We start from the raw sequence: 18,868 nt of genomic DNA on the forward strand, positions 1-18,868 counted from the left end.
AGGGCTGTCGAGGGGGATGCGGGGGCACGAAGGAGGAAGGAGGAGGTGCAAGGGGAAACCGGGGGTACAGGGGGCTGGGGGTACAGGGGACTGTCCGGTGAGTAGCACCACGACGGGCAGGGGGGATGCGGGGGTGTACAGGGGGGTACAGGGGGCGTTTTGCGGAGCAGCACGGCTGGATGGAGGGGGGATGCAGGGGGGGTACAAGGGGGTTTTCGGGGAGCAGCACCGCTGGATGCAGGGGGGACGCAGGGGGGATGCAGGGGAGTGTCCGGTGACTTGGAGGGGGGATGCGGGGGATGCAGGGGGCTATCGGGGGACATGCGGGGGGTCGGCCGGGGGGCCTGCAGCGCGGCACGCAAGGAAGGTGCGGACGGATTTGCGGGAAGCAGTACCAGAACACGCGGGGGTTGTCCGGGGGAGTGCAGGGGGATGTCCGGGAAGCAGAATCGGGCACGCAAGGGGGGTGCAGGGGCTGGAAGGGTCGCAGGCGGGGGTGCCCGGGACCCTGCCCGTGCTCCCGTTTTCCCGGCGCTGCCGCCCGGCCGGGCCCTCCCCTCACAACACCCCCCGCCTCCGCCTGCCCCCCCCCCCCACCTCCCGAGCATCCCCCCGCCCCCGCCGGTCTCCGGGGCCGCTTTAAAAGGCGCAGCTCCCCGCTCCGCCCAGCCCGGAGCCGCACCATGCCCGCCCGCCTCTGCCTCCTGGCCCTGGCCCTGGCCCTGGCCGGGGCCGCGGCCGGGCCCTCCCGCACCGTCTACACCAACCACTGGGCCGTGCGGGTGCGGGGGGGGCCCGCTGAGGCCGCCCGCCTCGCCGCTGCCTACGGGTACAGCAGCCTGGGGCAGGTAAGGGGGGGGGGGGGGCACCGGGACGGGCTGGGAGCGGAGCGGGCGGGAGCCTGAAGCGGGGGGGGTCCCGGGACTGGAGAGGTCCCAGGGGTCTCGGCACTGGGAGCCTGGGGCGGGGGCGGGGGGGGGGAGTCCTAGGACCGGAGAGGCACTGGTGGGGGTCCCTGCTCTGGGAGCCTGGGGGCGTTCCCGGCACCGGGGGTCCCGGGACTGGAGAGCTCCCGGGGGTCTCGGCACCGAGAGCCTGGGGAGATGCCGGGGGTCCTCGCACGATGAGTCCCGGCTTCGGGAAGCTGCTGGGTGTTCTGGCACGCAGAGCCTGGGGTGGGGAGTGGGGGTCCTGGGACCGGAGAGGCAGCGGGGGTCCCAAGGAACTTGCGGGGGGGCGTCCCGGGAGCGAGGAGCTGCAGGGAGTCCCGGGACCAGAGAAGCGTTGGGGGTCCCGGGGAGATGCCCGAGGGTCTCGCACTGCGAGTCCCGGTGCCGGGAAGCTGCCGGCGGTCCCGGGAGCGGGCGATGGGGCCCCTCCAGCCCCCCGGAGCGGTCGGGGGTCGGGGTGAGGCCGGTGCAGCGATGCCGGTTTGGCCCCGGGGGGCGGCTCCAGTGTCCTTTCCCCCCCCCCCCTCCTCGCCGTCTCCCCCCAGCAGCCCCGGGGTGCCCTGGCCCCTCCAGCCCCTCTCCGCCCGGGCTGGCACAAACTCCCCCCACCCCGGAAAGTTACGTGTGTGGATTTAACAAACTTTGGACTCTCTGGCTCGGGTTTATCAGAGATTTTGGGAACGCGAGGAACTTTTGCTTTCAGTCCCCCGGGGCACAGGGATGGCTTAAAGGCGACTTTTAGCTCCTTTTCCTCCCCATTTCTCCATCCTCTCCCTAAACCCAGATGCCGATGTTCTCGGAGTTTCCTCCGGAGTCCGTCTCCTTCCCCGCCGCTCAGCGCTTTTCGGGCTGGGTGGCACTTCAGGTTGTCTCCCTGCCCAAGGTGTCTCCTGGACCATAAATTATAACCTTGCTTTGTATCGCAACCCTGCTTTTAAGTGTAATTAAAGTCACAGGGTGCTGCGTAAACAAATTTTCGGGAGGGGATGGAGCAGCTGAGGCTGAATGGGGGATGCTGTCTCCTGCACTGGTGTCCGTGACCTCTCCTGGGGGAAAACCCCTCGTGTCCCACCCCCCACCTGCTGTGCTTGGCTCTGGCTCTACCGAGGAAAAAAATCACTGAAATTATTCGAATGCCTCTGTCCCAGGGCCGGGTGAATGCGGTTGTGCAACCCAAAGGGCTTTTCAGTGTTTATCCCTCTTCAGCCAGAGAATATCTTGATTGAGCTTCCCACTCTCCCGATTTGCATCAGCCTAACGTCAGCCCCTGCTTCGGGGTTTTACTGCGTCCCTGCCCGCTGGAGCATCTGCTCCCCCCTCCACCAACATCCCGGCTTTCCTAAGCTGGTCCCCACGACGCTGGAGGCGTTTGGCCCGTGGGCATGACACGGTCACATCGGAGCATCCATCCATCCATCCCTCCTCCCTGAGCCCATCCCCGGGGCAGCCCAGCGCAGGCTGGAGAGAAAGGGAAATATTTCTGCGGTTGCATCAGGGTGTTCCTGGCTCCCGCCTTTTCCGTGGATGCTGGGAGCTGGTGCACCCAGCTGGTCGCAACGCCCTGCTTTTGGCTTTCCAGCTCCCCTCCGCTCTTCCCATGGGAGCTTGTCTGGGACCAAACGCCGAGGAAGCCCATGCTGCTCGTGAGTGACGTTCGCTGCACCGTGCTCGGGGTTCGTAGTAGTGCCATGGGGGCCTGGGTGTCCCCAGTGTCCCCCGAGATGCGATCCTGGGGTCTCCCAGCGCACTCCTGACTGGGAAGGGCATCACTGGGGTTTGTGCACGCAGGCGTCTGCCCAACGACTGAGCCGTCCCTGCGTGTTCCTGTGCCCAACACACGTGCCAAGGCACCCGTAAACCCTTCTGGGTCACGACAGAGTGACACTTCCCTTGAGAAATCATTGGCCTCGACTTTTATTTCAGTGAAGCAAGCAATTAAACAAAAGGAAAGGCTTTTACGTCCCCAAACGCCTGCTCATTCCTCCCCGCTGGTCTTTGTTCACGGCGCTGTGCCGGGGCGAGCCGGGACAGGCCCCGGCCGAGGGCGCTGCGAGGGCTGCGTGGTGCTGGTGCCCTGGGCTGTGCCTCTGCCGCTGTCCCGGGGGTGGTGACGAGCCCGTTCCCATCCCGGTAACAGGATTTCTATGAATTTTTCCTTCTGCTGTGTCCAAAGCTGTAAGTTTTGGAGGGACTTGCATGCAGTGGTCTCACCTGCAGTGCAGGAGGTGGACAGGATGCATTTTGGGCTGGAATTGGAGGTTTCCTGAATTCCTGTTGTCTGGGGGATGCTGGAGCGATGGTCTCCTCACAGCCCTGGGCCCAGTCCTTACTGCGCTGAATCCAGCCATAACGGTCTGAGAACGGCGTTCCCAAAGGCAAAAGCTCAGCAGCTGGAGCCCTTGTCCCCATTGGGGATGGGTGGTGTCCCTAGGAGGGGAGCAGGCACAGCGTCCCCAGCCCCATCCATCCTCCCGGAGGACACCAGCACCAATGCAGCTGTGTTTTGCAGAAACGGGCTGGTTTGGGTGAGATGCTGGAGGACTTTGCTGTGATGGGGAGGGAAGAAACAGGCTTGGCAATGCCCTGACAGGCTCTAGTGCTGCCCTCGGTGGGCTCATGGGCGGCATTGGGATTTGGAAGAGAAGGGGAAAAGGGGAATTGGACAGGAGATAGCCAACCTCCTTGCCATCGTACCTCTTCTTAATGCTGTTAAGAACTGTATTTGAAGAGTAATTCCTGTTGGCAAGGAACTCTGGAGGCCTCTGGTCCAACTTCCCACTTGACTTTGAGGCTGTGCGGATCTTCAGCCAGTGAGATTTGAAGCTCTCCAAGGATGGAGTGCCCACGGCCTCCCCAGGCCCGTGTGTCACCACCCTACATGAAGAATTGCTCTCTTCATACCCAGTTAGCATTTCAGCACAGCTTCCCATCCTTTTGCTGTGCATCTCCACACCTCTAACTGCCCGGGTCCCATCGGAGCCATGAGTAGCTCCTCCAGCTTCAAACTCTTCCCTGTCTGGCTGGATGGTGCTGGCAAGCATGTAGTTTTTTTGGAAGTGTAACAATGGCATTGCAGGGTACAAAACGTGGTCAAGTTGCTTCTGGCTTGTTCTACCTGCAGGCCAGCTGAGCTGGGCAGCACCAGCCAGGGCTTCCTCTGCCTCTGTTAACAGCGGGTAAGAAAGTCCTCATTTCTGTTGAGGTACAAATTCAAGTTGCCTCAAAATCTCAAGTTTCCTCTGAAACTTCAGCCCAAAACTGCAAATCAATTGGGAAAATTAAAATTGATCCTTGTGGAAATGAGAACCTCCCATGCATGTTCTTGGCAGAAGTTAGATGTCTTAAAAAAAAAAAAAATCAAGGTCGATAGCTGTACACATGCTGGGGAGGGAATGAGCATGTCTGGAGCTGCTGGCTGTGGTCTCCTGGGCTTTGGATGGGTGGGCTTTGTAGCCACAGTTGGTGGCCACCTGGACTATCACCTCTGTGGTGGAGCTTGGACCTTTCAGTGTGGGCAGCTGCGATTGCTCAAGGTAGCCAAGAAGGACCAGCCCTTGGTAAAGACCTGCTATGTGCCTCTTGGGTGCTCCTCTGGGTTTTACAGTGTCCCCATCGCTGTGGCCATGGGGTTGTGGCCTCGCTGGTGCTGTACACAGGAGAAAACCCAACTCTTTTGGCTGTCTCCCATCCCCAGGAGTTGCATTGTGGATCCCTCACTGAGCTGATTGACCTCGAGGAGAAGAACAAATACTTTTCCATTTAAAAAAAATGGATTTTTAATGTTTTCTCCTTATAATAGCTTAGGTGGAAGGAGGCGTCTGGAGATCACCTGGTCCAACCTCTGCTCTGAGCAGGACCAGCTTTCAAGTTAGCCCCAACTTGAGAAGGTTTTTCTTATTTTTCCTTCAATAAATCCCAGAAGAATAAAGAACTTGGGGTGTGGGGTGCTGCTCTGGCCATGGATTCCCAGAGCCTGGGATGGGATCATCTCCCTCCCATTGCATCTCCTAGCAATTTTGCATTTATTTCCGAAAAGTGCCGTGCCCGCTCTGGTGGGGAACAGAAGGGCTTCTTCAGCTGATGCTTGTTTATAGGGTGTGATCCTGTTACGCCGAGTGCTGGAGGGAGCGGAGATGAGGATAAACGGGATGTTATAAACCTGCAAACTGCAGGCTGAGCCGATGGACACGGAGCTGAACCCCCTGGGCTGCGGGATCGGGATCTCCAGGCAGAGTGAGCGGGAGGCGGAGTGGCCTTTGCGCAAGGTTTCCCTGAAATACGGGGATGTTGGAGCATCCTCCATCCCCTTCCGAAGTACGAGAGGATTTAAGGAATGGGTCTGAAAAAGCAGATGCAGATTGTGGTGAGCAACCGCTTCGCATGTGGGTGTTAAAGAATTTCTGTAGCTCAAATAAAAAAATGGCGGTGGAGGGGAGGGAGCAAAAATCACACTAACGGCAGGAAAGTCAGTGAAATGAGGTTCTGGCATAAAAGGCAGAGCAAAACTAATCAAATATTTAACGCTCGTAAGAGGCGCTGGCACATCTCAAGGTATTAAGATGTAAGTAGTTGTCATCATCTGCTTTGGCATCTGATCTGGACAAACCTGTTTGCTCCCCTCCTGTCCCATCGCCGCCAGCCCTGCTCTGGCCTGGGGGATGTGGGTCACCCGTGGCCTCGGGGATGTCACCCCAGCTGTTGGGGTGCAAACGGGTTGCTTGTGCCGTGGCTCGCTCTAGTCCCGTGAGCCAGGCATGGGGATGGCCACCGGCTCCCTGCAGCACCCAGCTCCTGGCCATGGCGGGGGAAAATCAACCTCAGGGAAAAGGGAGTTTACACCAGAGACCCAATTTGTACCAAAAACCAGATGTGAGCTGGGAGTCGCATGCCTGTGAGCGCAGTTTTTAGGTCACCCCCATCCCTCGGGCTGCAAATCCCTGCAGGATGCTTATCCTGAGACACTCCTTGCATAGCCCTGGGACTTCATCCATCCTTTTGGGATGGAAAAACAGGAGTCAGGGTGCTTCCAGCTGCTGGGATGAGAGGGAAGTCTGGGGTCTGGCAGGGTGGTGTGACTGGCATGACAGTTTCCTGCAAACGTGGCGCATTTCAGCTCTGTGCAAGGAAAAAAAAAGGGGCAAAAACTTGTAAAGAAGAGCGTGGGGCTTCCCTGAGCTGAAGGGAGCCAGCAGCGCTGCCTTTCCCAGCTCATCTCTACTCCCGGGCTGCCCTTACTGCTGGGGAAGGACCCTAGGCTGGGACGTGGGTTGTACATCCCTTGGGAAGGATGGTCAGTTGGCTTTGAGGGGTTTTTTTGGGTTTTTAATTTTTTTTTTTATTCCTCCTGCTGCAATCCTTGACTCCAGACTAAGGACATTTCTATCCCGTGCTTCCCAGGACCGCCCCTGTGTTAGCAGGGATCGTTCACCTCTCCTTTCGGGGCTGTTCTTGCTGACGGGGCGAAGCCGGAGCGTCGGGTGGGGAAAGGCAGCGCGATGAGGCACGGCTCCCCCGGCTCCGCCGCAGCTGCTGAGCTCATTTTTAGCTCATTATTTCTGCTCGGGAGCTGATGGAAAGCAGTTTGCAAAGATGCGTTTAATGGGTGAAAACTCATAAAAATGTTTTCCGGGTTGTGCTGTGCCGGTGCAGCGTCTGGCCACCGGTATTGTTTGCCATGGCGGCGCCAGCATCCTGCATCCCCTTCTTGAACCCTTTGCCAGGGAGCTTTGGGTTTGCAGCGTGAGGCACAGCTGCACCGATGCACGAAGGGATGCTGCCACCACTGAAACGGTGGGAAAAACTTCATTTTTTAAAACAAACAAACAAACAAACAAACACACCTCTATTTTTGCAGATCGGGAGCTTGGAAGACTACTACCACTTTCACCACAGCAGGACGTTTAAGCGCTCGACGCTGAGCAGCCGGGGACCGCACAACTTTCTCCGCATGGACCCCAAGGTATGGGACTTGGCAGCCCGGGGACCCCCGGCCTCTGCGGGGCCGGCGGGATGAGGGTCCCCGCTCCTCCCCCAGCGCAGCCCGTCGGCTTGGTCTGGGTCAAACGTGAGGCCAAGCTTCTTGTGTTGACATGTTACCCTTGAACCGCTGCTCTCTGCGTGCGCGGGGTGACTCATTGGACACGGATACATTGACCGGTGAGGAAAAATACTTAGAAGTGACTAAATGCTAACATCTGCATGAAAGCCGGGAGGAAGAAAAGGGGAAAAAAAAAAAAAAAAGCCTTCCAGGATCGAAAGGCTGTTGCATGCTCGGGGTGTTGATCCAGTTGCCACAACACTTGCTGCCTCAATGGTTGCTATGTGTGAAATCCTTGGCAGTAGCTCTGCATTGCTTTTTCCTAGAGCAAGCATCCGAAGGGATTTTCAGCGCAGCTGAATGGACAAAAGAAATGGGGCGGAGGGGGAAGAAGGCAAGGAGGGACAGGCAGGACCTGGGTGAGCTGGGCTTGGGTGCTCTGCCTCAGCTCTCCTCCTCCCTGACCCCCACGCAGCACCCAAGCCCTGCGAGATGCTACTTCTGCTGAGCAGGGAAAGGGTTAATGTGTGGGGTGGGTCTGCTTTTTGGGGAAAAGGTGAAATAAATGCAAAAAAAAACCCCCATTGCCATGAAACCCATGCTACAGTGAGCTGCTGGTGCTTGCACCCCTGCCCGGCCACCCTTGGGATGCTCCCAACTCCTGAGACATCTCCAACCCGCTCCGCTCCGCGCATCCCATCCGCGTCTCTCCAATCTTGCTTTCCCCATCCAGCCAGCTTTCCGGAGAGATTTGCCGTTCAATATTTGGACAGGGTCTGTTGCACATTTCCGAGGAGGCGCTGGCTGGTGCCGAGCATTACTGGAAAAACCTGGTGGGTGCCCTGGGCTCTAATTAACGCTGTTCGCCCTCCGGGAGGTGCACAGGCATCCCAGCAAATGATGAATTTAGCTCTGCAATTAAAATACCTCCATTTAAATGAGTCTAGTTACAATGCAAACCCAATCAATTGGCTTTTAGTCTTGTTAACGTTTACCTCGCAATTAGCTCCAGTTCTCTTAATCCTTCGTTATCCCTTCAAGATGTCTTGGCATGTGTTGTCTCTCCACATTTGCAAATCGTTTTGGAAGTGTCTGGGCATTCGGACACCGGTTTAGGAAACATCACCGGGAGGCACGAGGAGACGGGAGCCGGACTAGTGAAGATGGGAAAACAAATCTTGCCAAAATCCCGAAGAAGCCGCAAATCCAATCATTTGCAGATGTTGGGTGGTTCGTGCCTTCCAGGGCCTATTGTTTCCAGCGCTGTTATTTATCGGTTTGCTCTACCGCGGGGGTCGGTGGCATGAGGGGTGGGCATCACCTAGGATGCTGGTCCTCCTGGGACCATGCTGCTGCCCAGCTCCCCTCTTGCCCCGAGAGATCCCCGCGGTTGTTGGCTGCTCCGTGTGGGGCTGATACAAGCCAAGCGACGTGGCTGGTGATGGAAGGGGAGGGAGGGATGGAGCAAATCCAGCAATTCTGGGGGCAGGTCGCGGCAGCGAGAGCAAGAGGCGTGGAGGGGCGGTGGGATGCAGAGTGGGGTCGCGCCGTGCTGCGGTGCCCCTCGTACCGGCTCATCTTGCAGCTCCTTGCTGTAAACTTTCCTGGCTCGCTGGGATGTTCCTGTTGGTCCTCACGGCGCTTGAGCCTTCAGCCTCACTGCTGCAGGCTCTTACTCCTCGTCAGAGCCTCCATCCCTGTGCAGCAAAACCAATCCCATCTTAATTATTTCTGCCGTGCTTTACGGCGAACGCATGCCGGAGGCATCTGGTTTGTCCTGGATCTCCGCTTTGACTCCAGCGCGTCCGCTGGAATGAGTCGAGCCCTTGCTTTGCTGGAGCTGCATCCTCGCCTGGGCTGGTTATCGCGTTCGGTGGAGCTGCCCTTGCTGGCTGGATCCCAGCATCACCCGCTGAGAAATCTCAAAGCAAGGGGGAAAATGAAAATCTGTGCCTCTGTTTGGCTTGGTGACACACAGGGTCCTTGCCTCCTCACAGGGTCCTTTGGTGCCACTCATGATGGCCTCGTTATTGCTAATTAGGGTTTGCAGGGATGGACATGAGACCCCCCCCCCCAGGCTCAGGACTGTGTTGTAACAATTTTGGCCATTTCTAGTAGCAGAAAGACTTTTTTTCTTTCTTTTTTTTTTTTTTTTTAATGTTTAAATTCCGAGAAGCTTCTCCCCTCCTGGATGAGCGACGGGAGCCGATCTGAGTTTCACAAGCTGCGGGAGCCGTTGCAGGGATGCCCCGGGCTCCTTCCCGCTCGCCCGCTGTTTTCCCAAGCCAGCCGCATCGATTTAGCAAACTCCCTTGAAATCAATGCTGTCAAAACGCTGATTTTTTTTTTTTATTTTTTTTTTTCGTGTGTCCACACAAGGCTTCTCCATCCTCCCCTTCCTGGCAGCGCTGGGGTCGATTCAAGACGAAGACGTCCCCGCGCGGCGCCGCAGCTCCTGGCAAAACCCCGCGAAATCCCACGTCTTCCCGACGTTCCCGCCCCCAGCGAAGCCGCAGGGGAAGGCGATAGCTGGGGCTCGGGCGGCGAGACCCATGGTAACACCGCCAAGGAGTGCTGCTTTAAGGAGAAAAGCCGGGTATCTGGGCCATACCCTCTCTTTAATGTAGTATTATTATTATTATTATTTTTTGCCTAGACCATGGAGCTGTATTTTTGCTTCCAACACTTAATCCATCGTCGTATAAGCAAAGCAGCATGCTGTCGTCAGCCAAGGCAGCGTGGAAACTCATTTTTCTATGAAATATATATATATTTTTTTTTTTTTTTCCTTTCAACAGTTTTGTTTTTTGCTTTTTTTTTTTTTCTTTAAAATATAGATGTCTTAAAAACAAGCTCTAGGCTGGAAACTGTGGGGTTTCTGATGTGCACAGCTCTCCATCCAAGCCAGAACGCTACAAACCACGCAAGAAGAGCTCGGTTCACGTAAATGAGCCCAACAAAAAAACTTGCATTTTGGTTTTTTATTCTTTTTCGTTACAAAACCTTGGTCACAAGAATAGAAACATCCCCAGGAGCTGCTCTGCCGTTCCCAGGAGACCTCAAGCCGTTGGGAAGAAAGTGTCCGTGGAGGGGGGATGTGCCGTGGAGCCCTCCCAGCTCATCAGCCGGTGCCTCCTGTCTCCCCCCACCGCGAGCAGGCGTAAAGCTTTGGTCTATAAATTATTTTTACAAGCTCTTTTCAGTAAACATGGGTTTCATCTCCCTGCTGAAGGCAGGAGAGCCCTTTTTGTGGGCAATAAAGGGTCTGGAAACGCTTGCCAGGGATGGGACGCGGCGGCTCCCACACCAGCACCGCCGTGGCGGCGCGGGCAAACGCTGGCGTTTCCCAATCCCGGCCTTTTCCGGCTCGTTTCCCGTTTGATCTCTTCGCGTGTCATGCCCCGCTGAAAAGCAAACAACTGTCAGAGCGGTCAGCCCCGAGGCCACCGCGTCCGCAGCCGGTGCCAAAAACGCCTCTCCAGAGCTGGCGGCGTCCCCCGGCCGTGTGTGGTCATCCTGTATTTTTGGGAAATATGTGTTGTGCTTGGGTAAAGCCCCTAATTTTATTATTTTATCGGGAGGAGAGGAGCTGGAAGGATCAGCAGCCCAGAGCTGGGTTTGGAAGTCTCGGGGCTGAGCTGCTGCTGCCTCCGGGCCAGGGGGAGAGAATCAGCCCCAAAATTAAGCCAAGCACCTAAGTCTCCTCCAACACTTTGACTAAACACTGAAATATGTGATTCGTCTCCAGCCGGACTTCAGCGCGTGCCTCGGTGCTTCGCTAAGCCGGGGAGATTTCGGCACGCGCTTGGAGGCGATGTTATTTGTGCTCGAGGGTTTTGCTGCGCAGGGAAAGGAATCTGGGCCCTGGTTCGGAGACCGCAAAGAGTCCGCCTGTCCATCCATCCTGTGTTCCTCACCCAAAAACGAAGCTGCTTTCTCCCCAGCAGCCCGGCCAAAGGAGCCGGGGGGGTTTGGTGGCGCGTGGGGTGATGCCGGGACGGGTCCGGGCTCTGTGCCCGCGGGTGATGCCGGCCCACGGGTGATGCCGACCAACGGCTCTGCTTGCAGGTGGACTGGCTGCAGCAGCAGGAGGTGAAGCGGCGGGTGAAGAGGCAGGTCCGAGGGGAACCGCACGCTCTGCCCTTCAACGACCCGGTGTGGCCCAACATGTGGTACCTGGTGGGTATCTCCCCTCCGCCGCCCCGCGAGGAACCCGCTGCTTTATTGGGGGGGGGTTAATTTATTTTTAATTCAACACGTCATCAGTCTTTGTTCAACCCGGCCACTAATGAAACACCTTAATATCAGCGAACATGCTTGGCAGCAGGATTTTAAAATTGTAAATTAATTCCCAAGAGAGGCGAGTTGTAAGTGTTTCACCATCGTTAGCAGCCTCTCGTTACGGTCTGCGCAGCAACGGCTTGGGAGCAGCACCGCTGCGTTTTACCCGTCCCAGAGCTGCAGCCATCTATTCACAATATCATTTTTCTCCTGCCTGCTCCATCGATCTGTATTTGACAGGGAAATTCATGGAAAATTAAGCACAGAAAGGAAACGAGCGCTTCGAAACCGAAGAGCCCGCAAGGTTTGAAATGGAAGAGGGAGAGAATAATAGGGAGATGGCGTTGCCGGGATTAACTGCTGCTGGATGGGCTTGATCAATGGAGTAAAGTTATAACAAATCTACGAGTTATGTGGCAGGGGATGGGATGTAAATGTGTTTTCTGGATGATTAAATGGGCTCCCAGCCTGGCCGCTGGCTTAGATGGGCCGAAATGGGGTTGCAGCCCTTGTGCAGCTGTGTTTCCCCCCTCTCCCGTAGCACTGCGGCGATAAAAGCAGTCGCTGCAGGTCTGAGATGAACATCCTGGCAGCCTGGCAGAGGGGCTACACCGGCAAAAACGTGGTGGTCACCATCCTGGACGACGGCATCGAGAGGAACCACCCCGACCTCCTGCAGAACTACGTGAGCTGGGGGCTGGACGGGCTGGGGCTGGTCCTGGCGGTGAATTGATTTATGGAGAATTTCAGCATATAAACACAGCCTAAGTCCGTGCGTTGGCAGATTAGAAGAAATATTTTTTAAAAAATAAAAAGCTCAAGATGTTTTTAAGAAGGAAATGAGGTTTTTAGACAGGAGGGTTTGGGGGAAACTCCCATCGCAGCTGCTGGGGAAGCGGCCGCCTCCCTCCAGCTTGGCAGGGTAGAGCCAAAAACCTGCACGAACCCGCTCGGCTCCGGCTCAAGCCCCCAACGGCCACGGTGCGGGGGGGAGGGTGCCGGAGCCAGCGGGGTTTGGGGTTTGGAGGAGCTGTCACCAGTGGGAGCAGGACATTTCCACCTGGGCAGCCATCTCTCAGCTGGGGCTGTAGACCAAAATTATTTGTCTTGAGTAAATAGTCAGAAACGAAGCGGGAACTGGCATTTACTGCCTGGGACCGTGCCGCTTTGTCCCGTGCTGTGCTGGTAAGGCAAATCTAACGGTGGCAACCTGTTTCCAGGACCCACTTGCAAGCTACGATGTCAATGGGAATGACCACGACCCGACTCCACGCTACGATGCCAGCAATGAGAATAAGTACGTGTTGCTAATTGCCGTGGAGCCGGGGTCTGTGGGGGTCTCCAGGGCTCGGTGTGTCCCCCTGGGGTGTCTTCCAGGTCCCTATCCTTTCCCCATCCCCAGCGCTGCAGAGGATGCTGCCTTAAGGGCTTTGCACAGAGTGATTGCATTTCATGCCAATCCAGCCCACGGCACCCATGCTAATTGCTAACGAACCCTCGAGCCATCGAAGGACGGCACTGCGAGGGGTTCCTCGCCGTGGTCGGGGATTAAACCGCGTGAGTCGGGCTGGGTGGCTTAGATCTCAAAACTTGGACTTCACTTGAAGTGGGACGGGCGCACGGTGACACGTGCGGAAAGGAAATGGGAATGCAAAGAGCCGATCGCGTTTAGGTGCAAAAAGCAAAGAGCAAATTGCATCGAGGTGCAAAATGCAAGCAGCAAATTGCTATCTGCATTAGTTTCCTCCGTCCCCCAGCCTTTGCAGTGGGTTTTGGATAAGGGCTCTTCAGCTCTTCGGGCACTTTCTTCCACTGCTCTGGCCTTGGGGCCAGTTCCTGGGTGGGGGGGTGGCTGGAGGGATCCTTTACCACGGGACATTGGCTCATGAGGGATTTCTTTTTGCAGGCACGGCACCCGCTGCGCGGGGGAAGTGGCGGCGGCGGCCAACAACTCGTACTGCATCGTGGGCATCGCCTACAACGCGCGCATCGGAGGTGAGGCTGGCGCCTGCCTGTGGCCCCCCCCGCCCTTCGCCGTCCCACCGAGGGGCCGCGGCCACCCTGGGGCTCCCGGGGCGGGTGGTGGGATGCTGTTCCCCCAAATGTTGCCAGGAGAGGCTCCTCCTTGGTACCCCGGCTGCAGTGAACCCTGGGGAGGATGGGTGATATGGAGGGGACCCCCGCTCCATGTATTTTTGGGTGGAAACCTTCTGCTTGGGCTTCATCCTTGCCCTGAGGATGCATGTGGGTCGAGGATGTGGTGGCTTCACCCCAAAAGTCCACAGCTGCTCTTAGGGTGGCCACATTTGCTGTGGTCGGTGGCACCGGTTTAGCTTCGGCGCTGAAATCACTCGTTTGCGAGGGAAATGTGTGCAGATGAGCCGCTCAGAGCGGGGGGTTCTGCAAGGACCCCCAAAATACCCTCATGGGGAAAACACAGAGGAGGTGGGGGGATGGAGCTACACAGGGTGGGGGAGACTTTTGCACGGTCCTTCAAATAACACGATGGAAACAAATGAATATCTGCAAATTGGATTCTGATTGTAATTAGCATCCCAGAGCTCGTTTGCATTAACCTAGCTGGTTTGGGGGGCTGGTTTGAGCTGGGGCTGCTCTGGCACCTGCTGTGGAGACGGGAGGGGTGGGAGTGTGGTATCCCATCTGCGTGGCCAGCAAGATCCTGGAGCCAGGTCCTCGCCGGGAGTTTTAGCTCCGTCCCCAGTACAGCTGGAATGGGGGAGCGACTTTTGCTGTGACCCCTTTTGCCACCCCAGCGCTGGGAGATGTCACCGTCGGCAGCACGGTCCCAAGCGCCCATGGGTGGATTTGGGTCTTAATTCCTTCTCTCGGCTTGTTTATCCCAGCCGTGCAAGAAGCTGCTTTTGTTAGGGCTGCGCCTGCATGGGAGCGTGAGGAAGTGTGCTGGGAAAATCCCCCGAGGGAAGAAAGAGCCCCAGGGAGGGCAAATGGGGGGGTGGTAGGAGCTATAAAGGCTGTGGTACAACCCCTCATCCCATGCCATCCCATGCCATCCCATGCCATCCCATTCCCTGTGCCCCCGCATGTGGGACGGCTTCTTGTCTCTTGGAGGCTTCTTGCCTCTAAAACACCATCTCCAAGCACACCCCAAGCAGCACAGAGCAAGGCAAAGCTCCTGGAGGCAGTTCTGCATCCCGCAGGATGAGGCCGTTGCCTTCATGCTCCTTTTCAAGCCAAGTTTTCCGCAGCATCCATGGAGATGAGCATTGCTCGTTGACTTTATAACGACCTGTGGATCTCATTTTAATTTGCTTCCGCTAACGAGCGCCTTGCCTTGGGGGTATGCTGGGGTGGCATGGAGCCGTGCGAGGCACCTGGCAGAGGGTGGAGGCTTTGGACTTCCCACAACGTGAACAGGCAAAGGGGAAAAATCCAGTCCGTGGCCATATCAAGTTTGGGATCGTGGAGGAAAATGCGCTATAGCTGCAGTGAGAGTGATTTTAGATGGCTTATGCAAATAAAGCAGCGATTAACGAGCACAACTTGTTGAGGAAGCTTATTTGTCACACTCGGAGAGCTACCATCTAATTTTACCGGCTGCTCTCCAGCGCTCTTGTGTTGCTTTTTGTTTGCTCGGGGCAAAATAGATTGCTGCTCAAGAAACAAAACGGGCTCCTGCCATTCCTCCTCCTTCTTTCCTCCATCCTTGAATGCTCGCTTCGAAGGCTCCCTGCGTGGCAAAGGGCTCGTTTATTTTGTAGCATCCTTCCCCGCTCCCTCCCACCCCTCCTCATTTTACTGGGAGGTCCCTGCTTAGTGGGTGGTTGATGCTGGGTTGGCTTTGGGTTGACTTTGAGTTGACGTAGACCTAACTTTGGGTTGACTTTGAGCTAACTTTGGGTTGACTTTGAGCTAACTTTGGGTTGACTTTGGGCTGGTTTGGGTTGACTTTGAGCTAACTTTGGGCTGACTTTGGGCTTGCTGATCAACACGCCCACATTTAGAAAGCACAAAACCCCATCCCTCAACTGGTTTTGCTTGCTGCACCACAGCCAAGCGCAGCTCGGACACCAAGCTCAGCTTTTCAGCCCTTCTCCTTGTGTTTTCTTGTTAACACAACAAAGAGAGGAAGTTTTTGGGAACTGTTCTGCTCCCTCATTTCATATTTCTAAGCTTGTTTTTGGCTGGTAGGGGACAGCGTCAAAAAGAGATATTTGAGTTGACTGGTGTCCAGAGCGCAGCTGCAGCTGTAACGACATCTGCCTGCATTTGTTTGCTTTAAGAAAAAATACTTGTGGAAAGGGAAATGCGTTTTTATAAACTGGACTCTCCCTGGCTGGCAAAACACGATGCTGAAATTTCCAGTGCCTCCTTTCCTAGAAGGGCTGTTTCTGAGTAGCCCGTCCGGGTGCCTGGCACCTTCTGCCCATGGCGTGGAGGGGGCAAGTGGCAGGGGAAGCGTGATGGGGAGCGGTGGGGGTTGTAACCCTCATATAGTGGTTTGAGGCCGGGGATGTGCAGGTCTCCCAGTGAGAGGTGGTGGGTTCTGCCTGCAAGCAGCCAGCGCCTGCCGGCATTCCCGGTTGGAAGAGAGTGAGGTTATCCCAAGCAGCAGCGTCGTCCCACCATGGGTTGGGGTTCTGGCTCTGATTTTGGCTGTGGAAACAGCAGCCTGGGGCTTCTCCTGGGGCTTCTCCCCGTCCTGGGCACCGCTGGCATCGGTTGGGCAGTGGCAGGGTTCAGGGACCACCGCAGTCGCCCCGGCTTGTGGGGAGAGGCTTCGTCCCACCGGTGTGCCTGAAGCCAGGTAGCCGTGAGCGTTCAGGAAACACCGATATCTTCCATGTGGAGAGATGAGTCAGCTTATTAATTAAAATGGGGGAAAAAAAAGGTGTTTACTGGGGGGATTTTACTGCTGGGGAGCGCAGCGCTGATCCCGCTTGCCCGATCTCCGCCGGCGGAGGGGAAGCAAATTTTAACCTCCCCTCTCCATCACTTCCCACGAAGCCAGCAACACAGAAACCTTTCCAAAATAGCTGCCCAGCTTCCCGCTGCCAGGCTTGTTAGCGTGCGGGGCCGTGGGTTGAAGCTATTCCAGGCGCGCCTGAGCCGTGCAGTTTCCGCCGCCGTTAACAAAGCCCTTTGATTGCAATCCTCGCACTTTCATCCAAGCCATTAAGCCCTAATGTCTGATGTTTTTGTGCTTTTAGGCATTCGTATGTTAGATGGCGATGTAACAGATGTTGTTGAAGCGAAGTCGCTTGGCATCAGACCCGATTACATTGACATTTACAGCGCGAGCTGGGGGCCAGATGATGATGGGAAGACAGTTGATGGACCTGGTCTATTGGCCAAACAGGCTTTTGAGCATGGCATTAAAAAGGTGTGGATCCCGTAGCGCCCAGACGCGCTCACCCTCCTCCTCCTGCCCCGTGGGGAAATGCGCGCTGGGGCCACGGCCGGCCTGGGGTCCGGCGCGGGGACGGGCGGCTCGGCCCCCCGAGGCGATGCCAACGCTAGGGCTGGGGCGGGGTGGGGAGAATCATCTCTAATTTTTCCTAGTTTTCCCCGGCATCCCTAAGAGCTGCGGTGGATTTTGCGGCTGAGGGCGGTGACGGCGGGAGGTGCTCGGCGATGGCATGGTGCCGGCGGGACCCCTCGGCACGGCCGGCCCCGGCAGAGCAGGCAGGCCCCAGGTTGAGTTGCGAAGCTCTGCCGGGCTGAGAAACCCAAAGCAGTTTCTGGGGGGGGACTTTGCACCCCAAAATGTCCCCCCGGGTGCCAGTGCAGAGGGAAGTGGCCGCCCACCCCCGGGGTCTCCATCCCCACTCCTTCACCCTCCCCTGGCCCCCAGTATCCCCTCCCAGGGGTCTCCATCACATTCGGCATTTCCCTGGATTTTCACCCAGAGTGGCTATGTCATGGCCAGGGGGAGGGACACGGATGCTGCCACAGGGTCACGGAGGCACAGGAAAAAATTCAGATTATTGTCCCTGAAGTCCTCCAGTGAGAGGGTTCAACCAGCGTCAAGCGTGATTGACAGCTGTCAATCCCCGCTGGGGATGCCCTGGCCTTCCTGCACCCCTTCTATTTTTGGGCACTTTTTAAAAAAAAAAGCCTAATATTGGCTAAAATAATGAGAAAAAAAGACCTTTCTTGGCAGTTCGGTGGGCACCGCGGATAAGTGTCGCGGCAGCTCGGGGCTCTGCAGTGGCTGTTCCCCCTCAAGGTGCTCCCCCAGGTGCTTTGGTGACCTTGAGACTGGGGTTTTGGGCTTTGAAACCCCCCCCCCAGTTCTCTCCCTGCCTCCACTCCGGCCTCCGCTGCGTCCCCTCGCAGCGTGCCGGCATTCGGGGCAGCTGCGGGCCGAGGCGGCACGGCCGGCCTGTTATCTAAAAATAGGGTGGAGTGTTTTTCCCACTATTTACTTGATTTCCTGCCGGGGCGGTGAGCCTGCCGAGGAATCCATTGAAGTGCCGGGGAGTTCACGCCGTGTAAATACGGGCGAACAAGCGGCTTTTTAGACCTTATTTTTCCACGCGGGAACAAACGGGCGGCAGCAGGGCCCTTGCCCGGCGCGGCCTCGCTGTTTCGAGATGCTTGCTTCTGTCTCCCAGGGGACATCGGACCCTGCCACCCTCGTCCCTGTCCCCCCACTACCCCGCATGTGCAGCTCTTAATTGCCGAGTTATTTTCCTTAAATAATGAGGAAAGCCGCAAGCAGGTAGTTAGCCGCCACCTTTAGCCCAAGCAAACAGCTGAAATGGAGTTATAAATCCTTAAAATTGAGTTTTTAATGGAAACATTAAAATAACCTTTATCTATTAGCGATAGGACTGCGCTGGGGTAATTTATCATCTTGTTTCTCGCTCTTCCAGCCACACTTTATTAGTTCCCGAGCTAACGAGGGGATATTTATCCTGGGCTCTCACGGAGAGCCGTCGGACAAACACCCAAGCCTGCGGAAGCGGGGAGATGCTGTGCATCCCGCATCCGACCGATGCGCTGCCGGGGTGAGCCGGATGGTCCCCAGCCTTGGGCGGGGAGCGATTCCCGGTGGTTTAAATGATGCCCAGGTCCAGATTTTCTAGCAATTACAAGCCCCGTGCTGGGATGGCGTTGGCTGAGGAGGATGGCAAACGAATAAGTTGGGTGTTTGGGGTCTGCTCGTGGAAATCTTGGTAGTTGCTTGAGAACAAAGGAGGAAGTGTGTTTTTTCCCAGTCTGAGGGAGTTGTGATGCGCAGTGAGCTCTCTCCACCGGTTTACACCATCAGGTGTTAGATGTGCATTGTTGCAGCGTTGTTTTTGTGCCCGTTCATGTCCTCGTGCAACTGTGCTGGCTCTGAACCCGCTTTCCTCCAGCGCGGCCCTGCCCAGGCACCCTGGGATGTGGGTTCGGACTGGTCCCCTGCGGCCTTTCTCCGTACCCGTGGCTGTGACACTCGGGGTGCGGGATGCAAGGGAGGTGTGGGGTGCAAGGGAGGTTTGGGCTCCCCGTCTGCTGATCCCAGTTGAAATCATTGCTACGTCTCCGCACTCCTTCAGCGACTGCTGCCTGACTGTATTGCTCCGATTCGCGATTTAGGAAAGCCTGGGTTGGTGCAGCAGGGCTGGTCCGT

General features: G+C 56.6%; 1 protein-coding gene across 1 annotated transcript in view; it reads left to right on the forward strand.

The window, feature by feature from the left end:
- The first annotated feature begins 683 nt into the window (after positions 1–683).
- Positions 684–18,868, forward strand: part of PCSK6 (proprotein convertase subtilisin/kexin type 6) — a 34,238-nt gene continuing 16,053 nt past the window's right edge. The window contains exons 1-7 of the mRNA XM_086756968.1: positions 684–848; positions 6,805–6,909; positions 11,056–11,166; positions 11,810–11,953; positions 12,489–12,565; positions 13,175–13,263; positions 16,458–16,630. Of these exons, the coding sequence (XP_086613094.1) occupies positions 684–848; positions 6,805–6,909; positions 11,056–11,166; positions 11,810–11,953; positions 12,489–12,565; positions 13,175–13,263; positions 16,458–16,630 (864 nt within the window). The remainder of the gene's footprint in view (positions 849–6,804; positions 6,910–11,055; positions 11,167–11,809; positions 11,954–12,488; positions 12,566–13,174; positions 13,264–16,457; positions 16,631–18,868) is intronic.

Source organism: Chlamydotis macqueenii, chromosome 12 (assembly GCF_036417535.1).
Source record: "Chlamydotis macqueenii isolate bChlMac1 chromosome 12, bChlMac1.mat, whole genome shotgun sequence".
NCBI lineage: Eukaryota > Metazoa > Chordata > Aves > Otidiformes > Otididae > Chlamydotis > Chlamydotis macqueenii.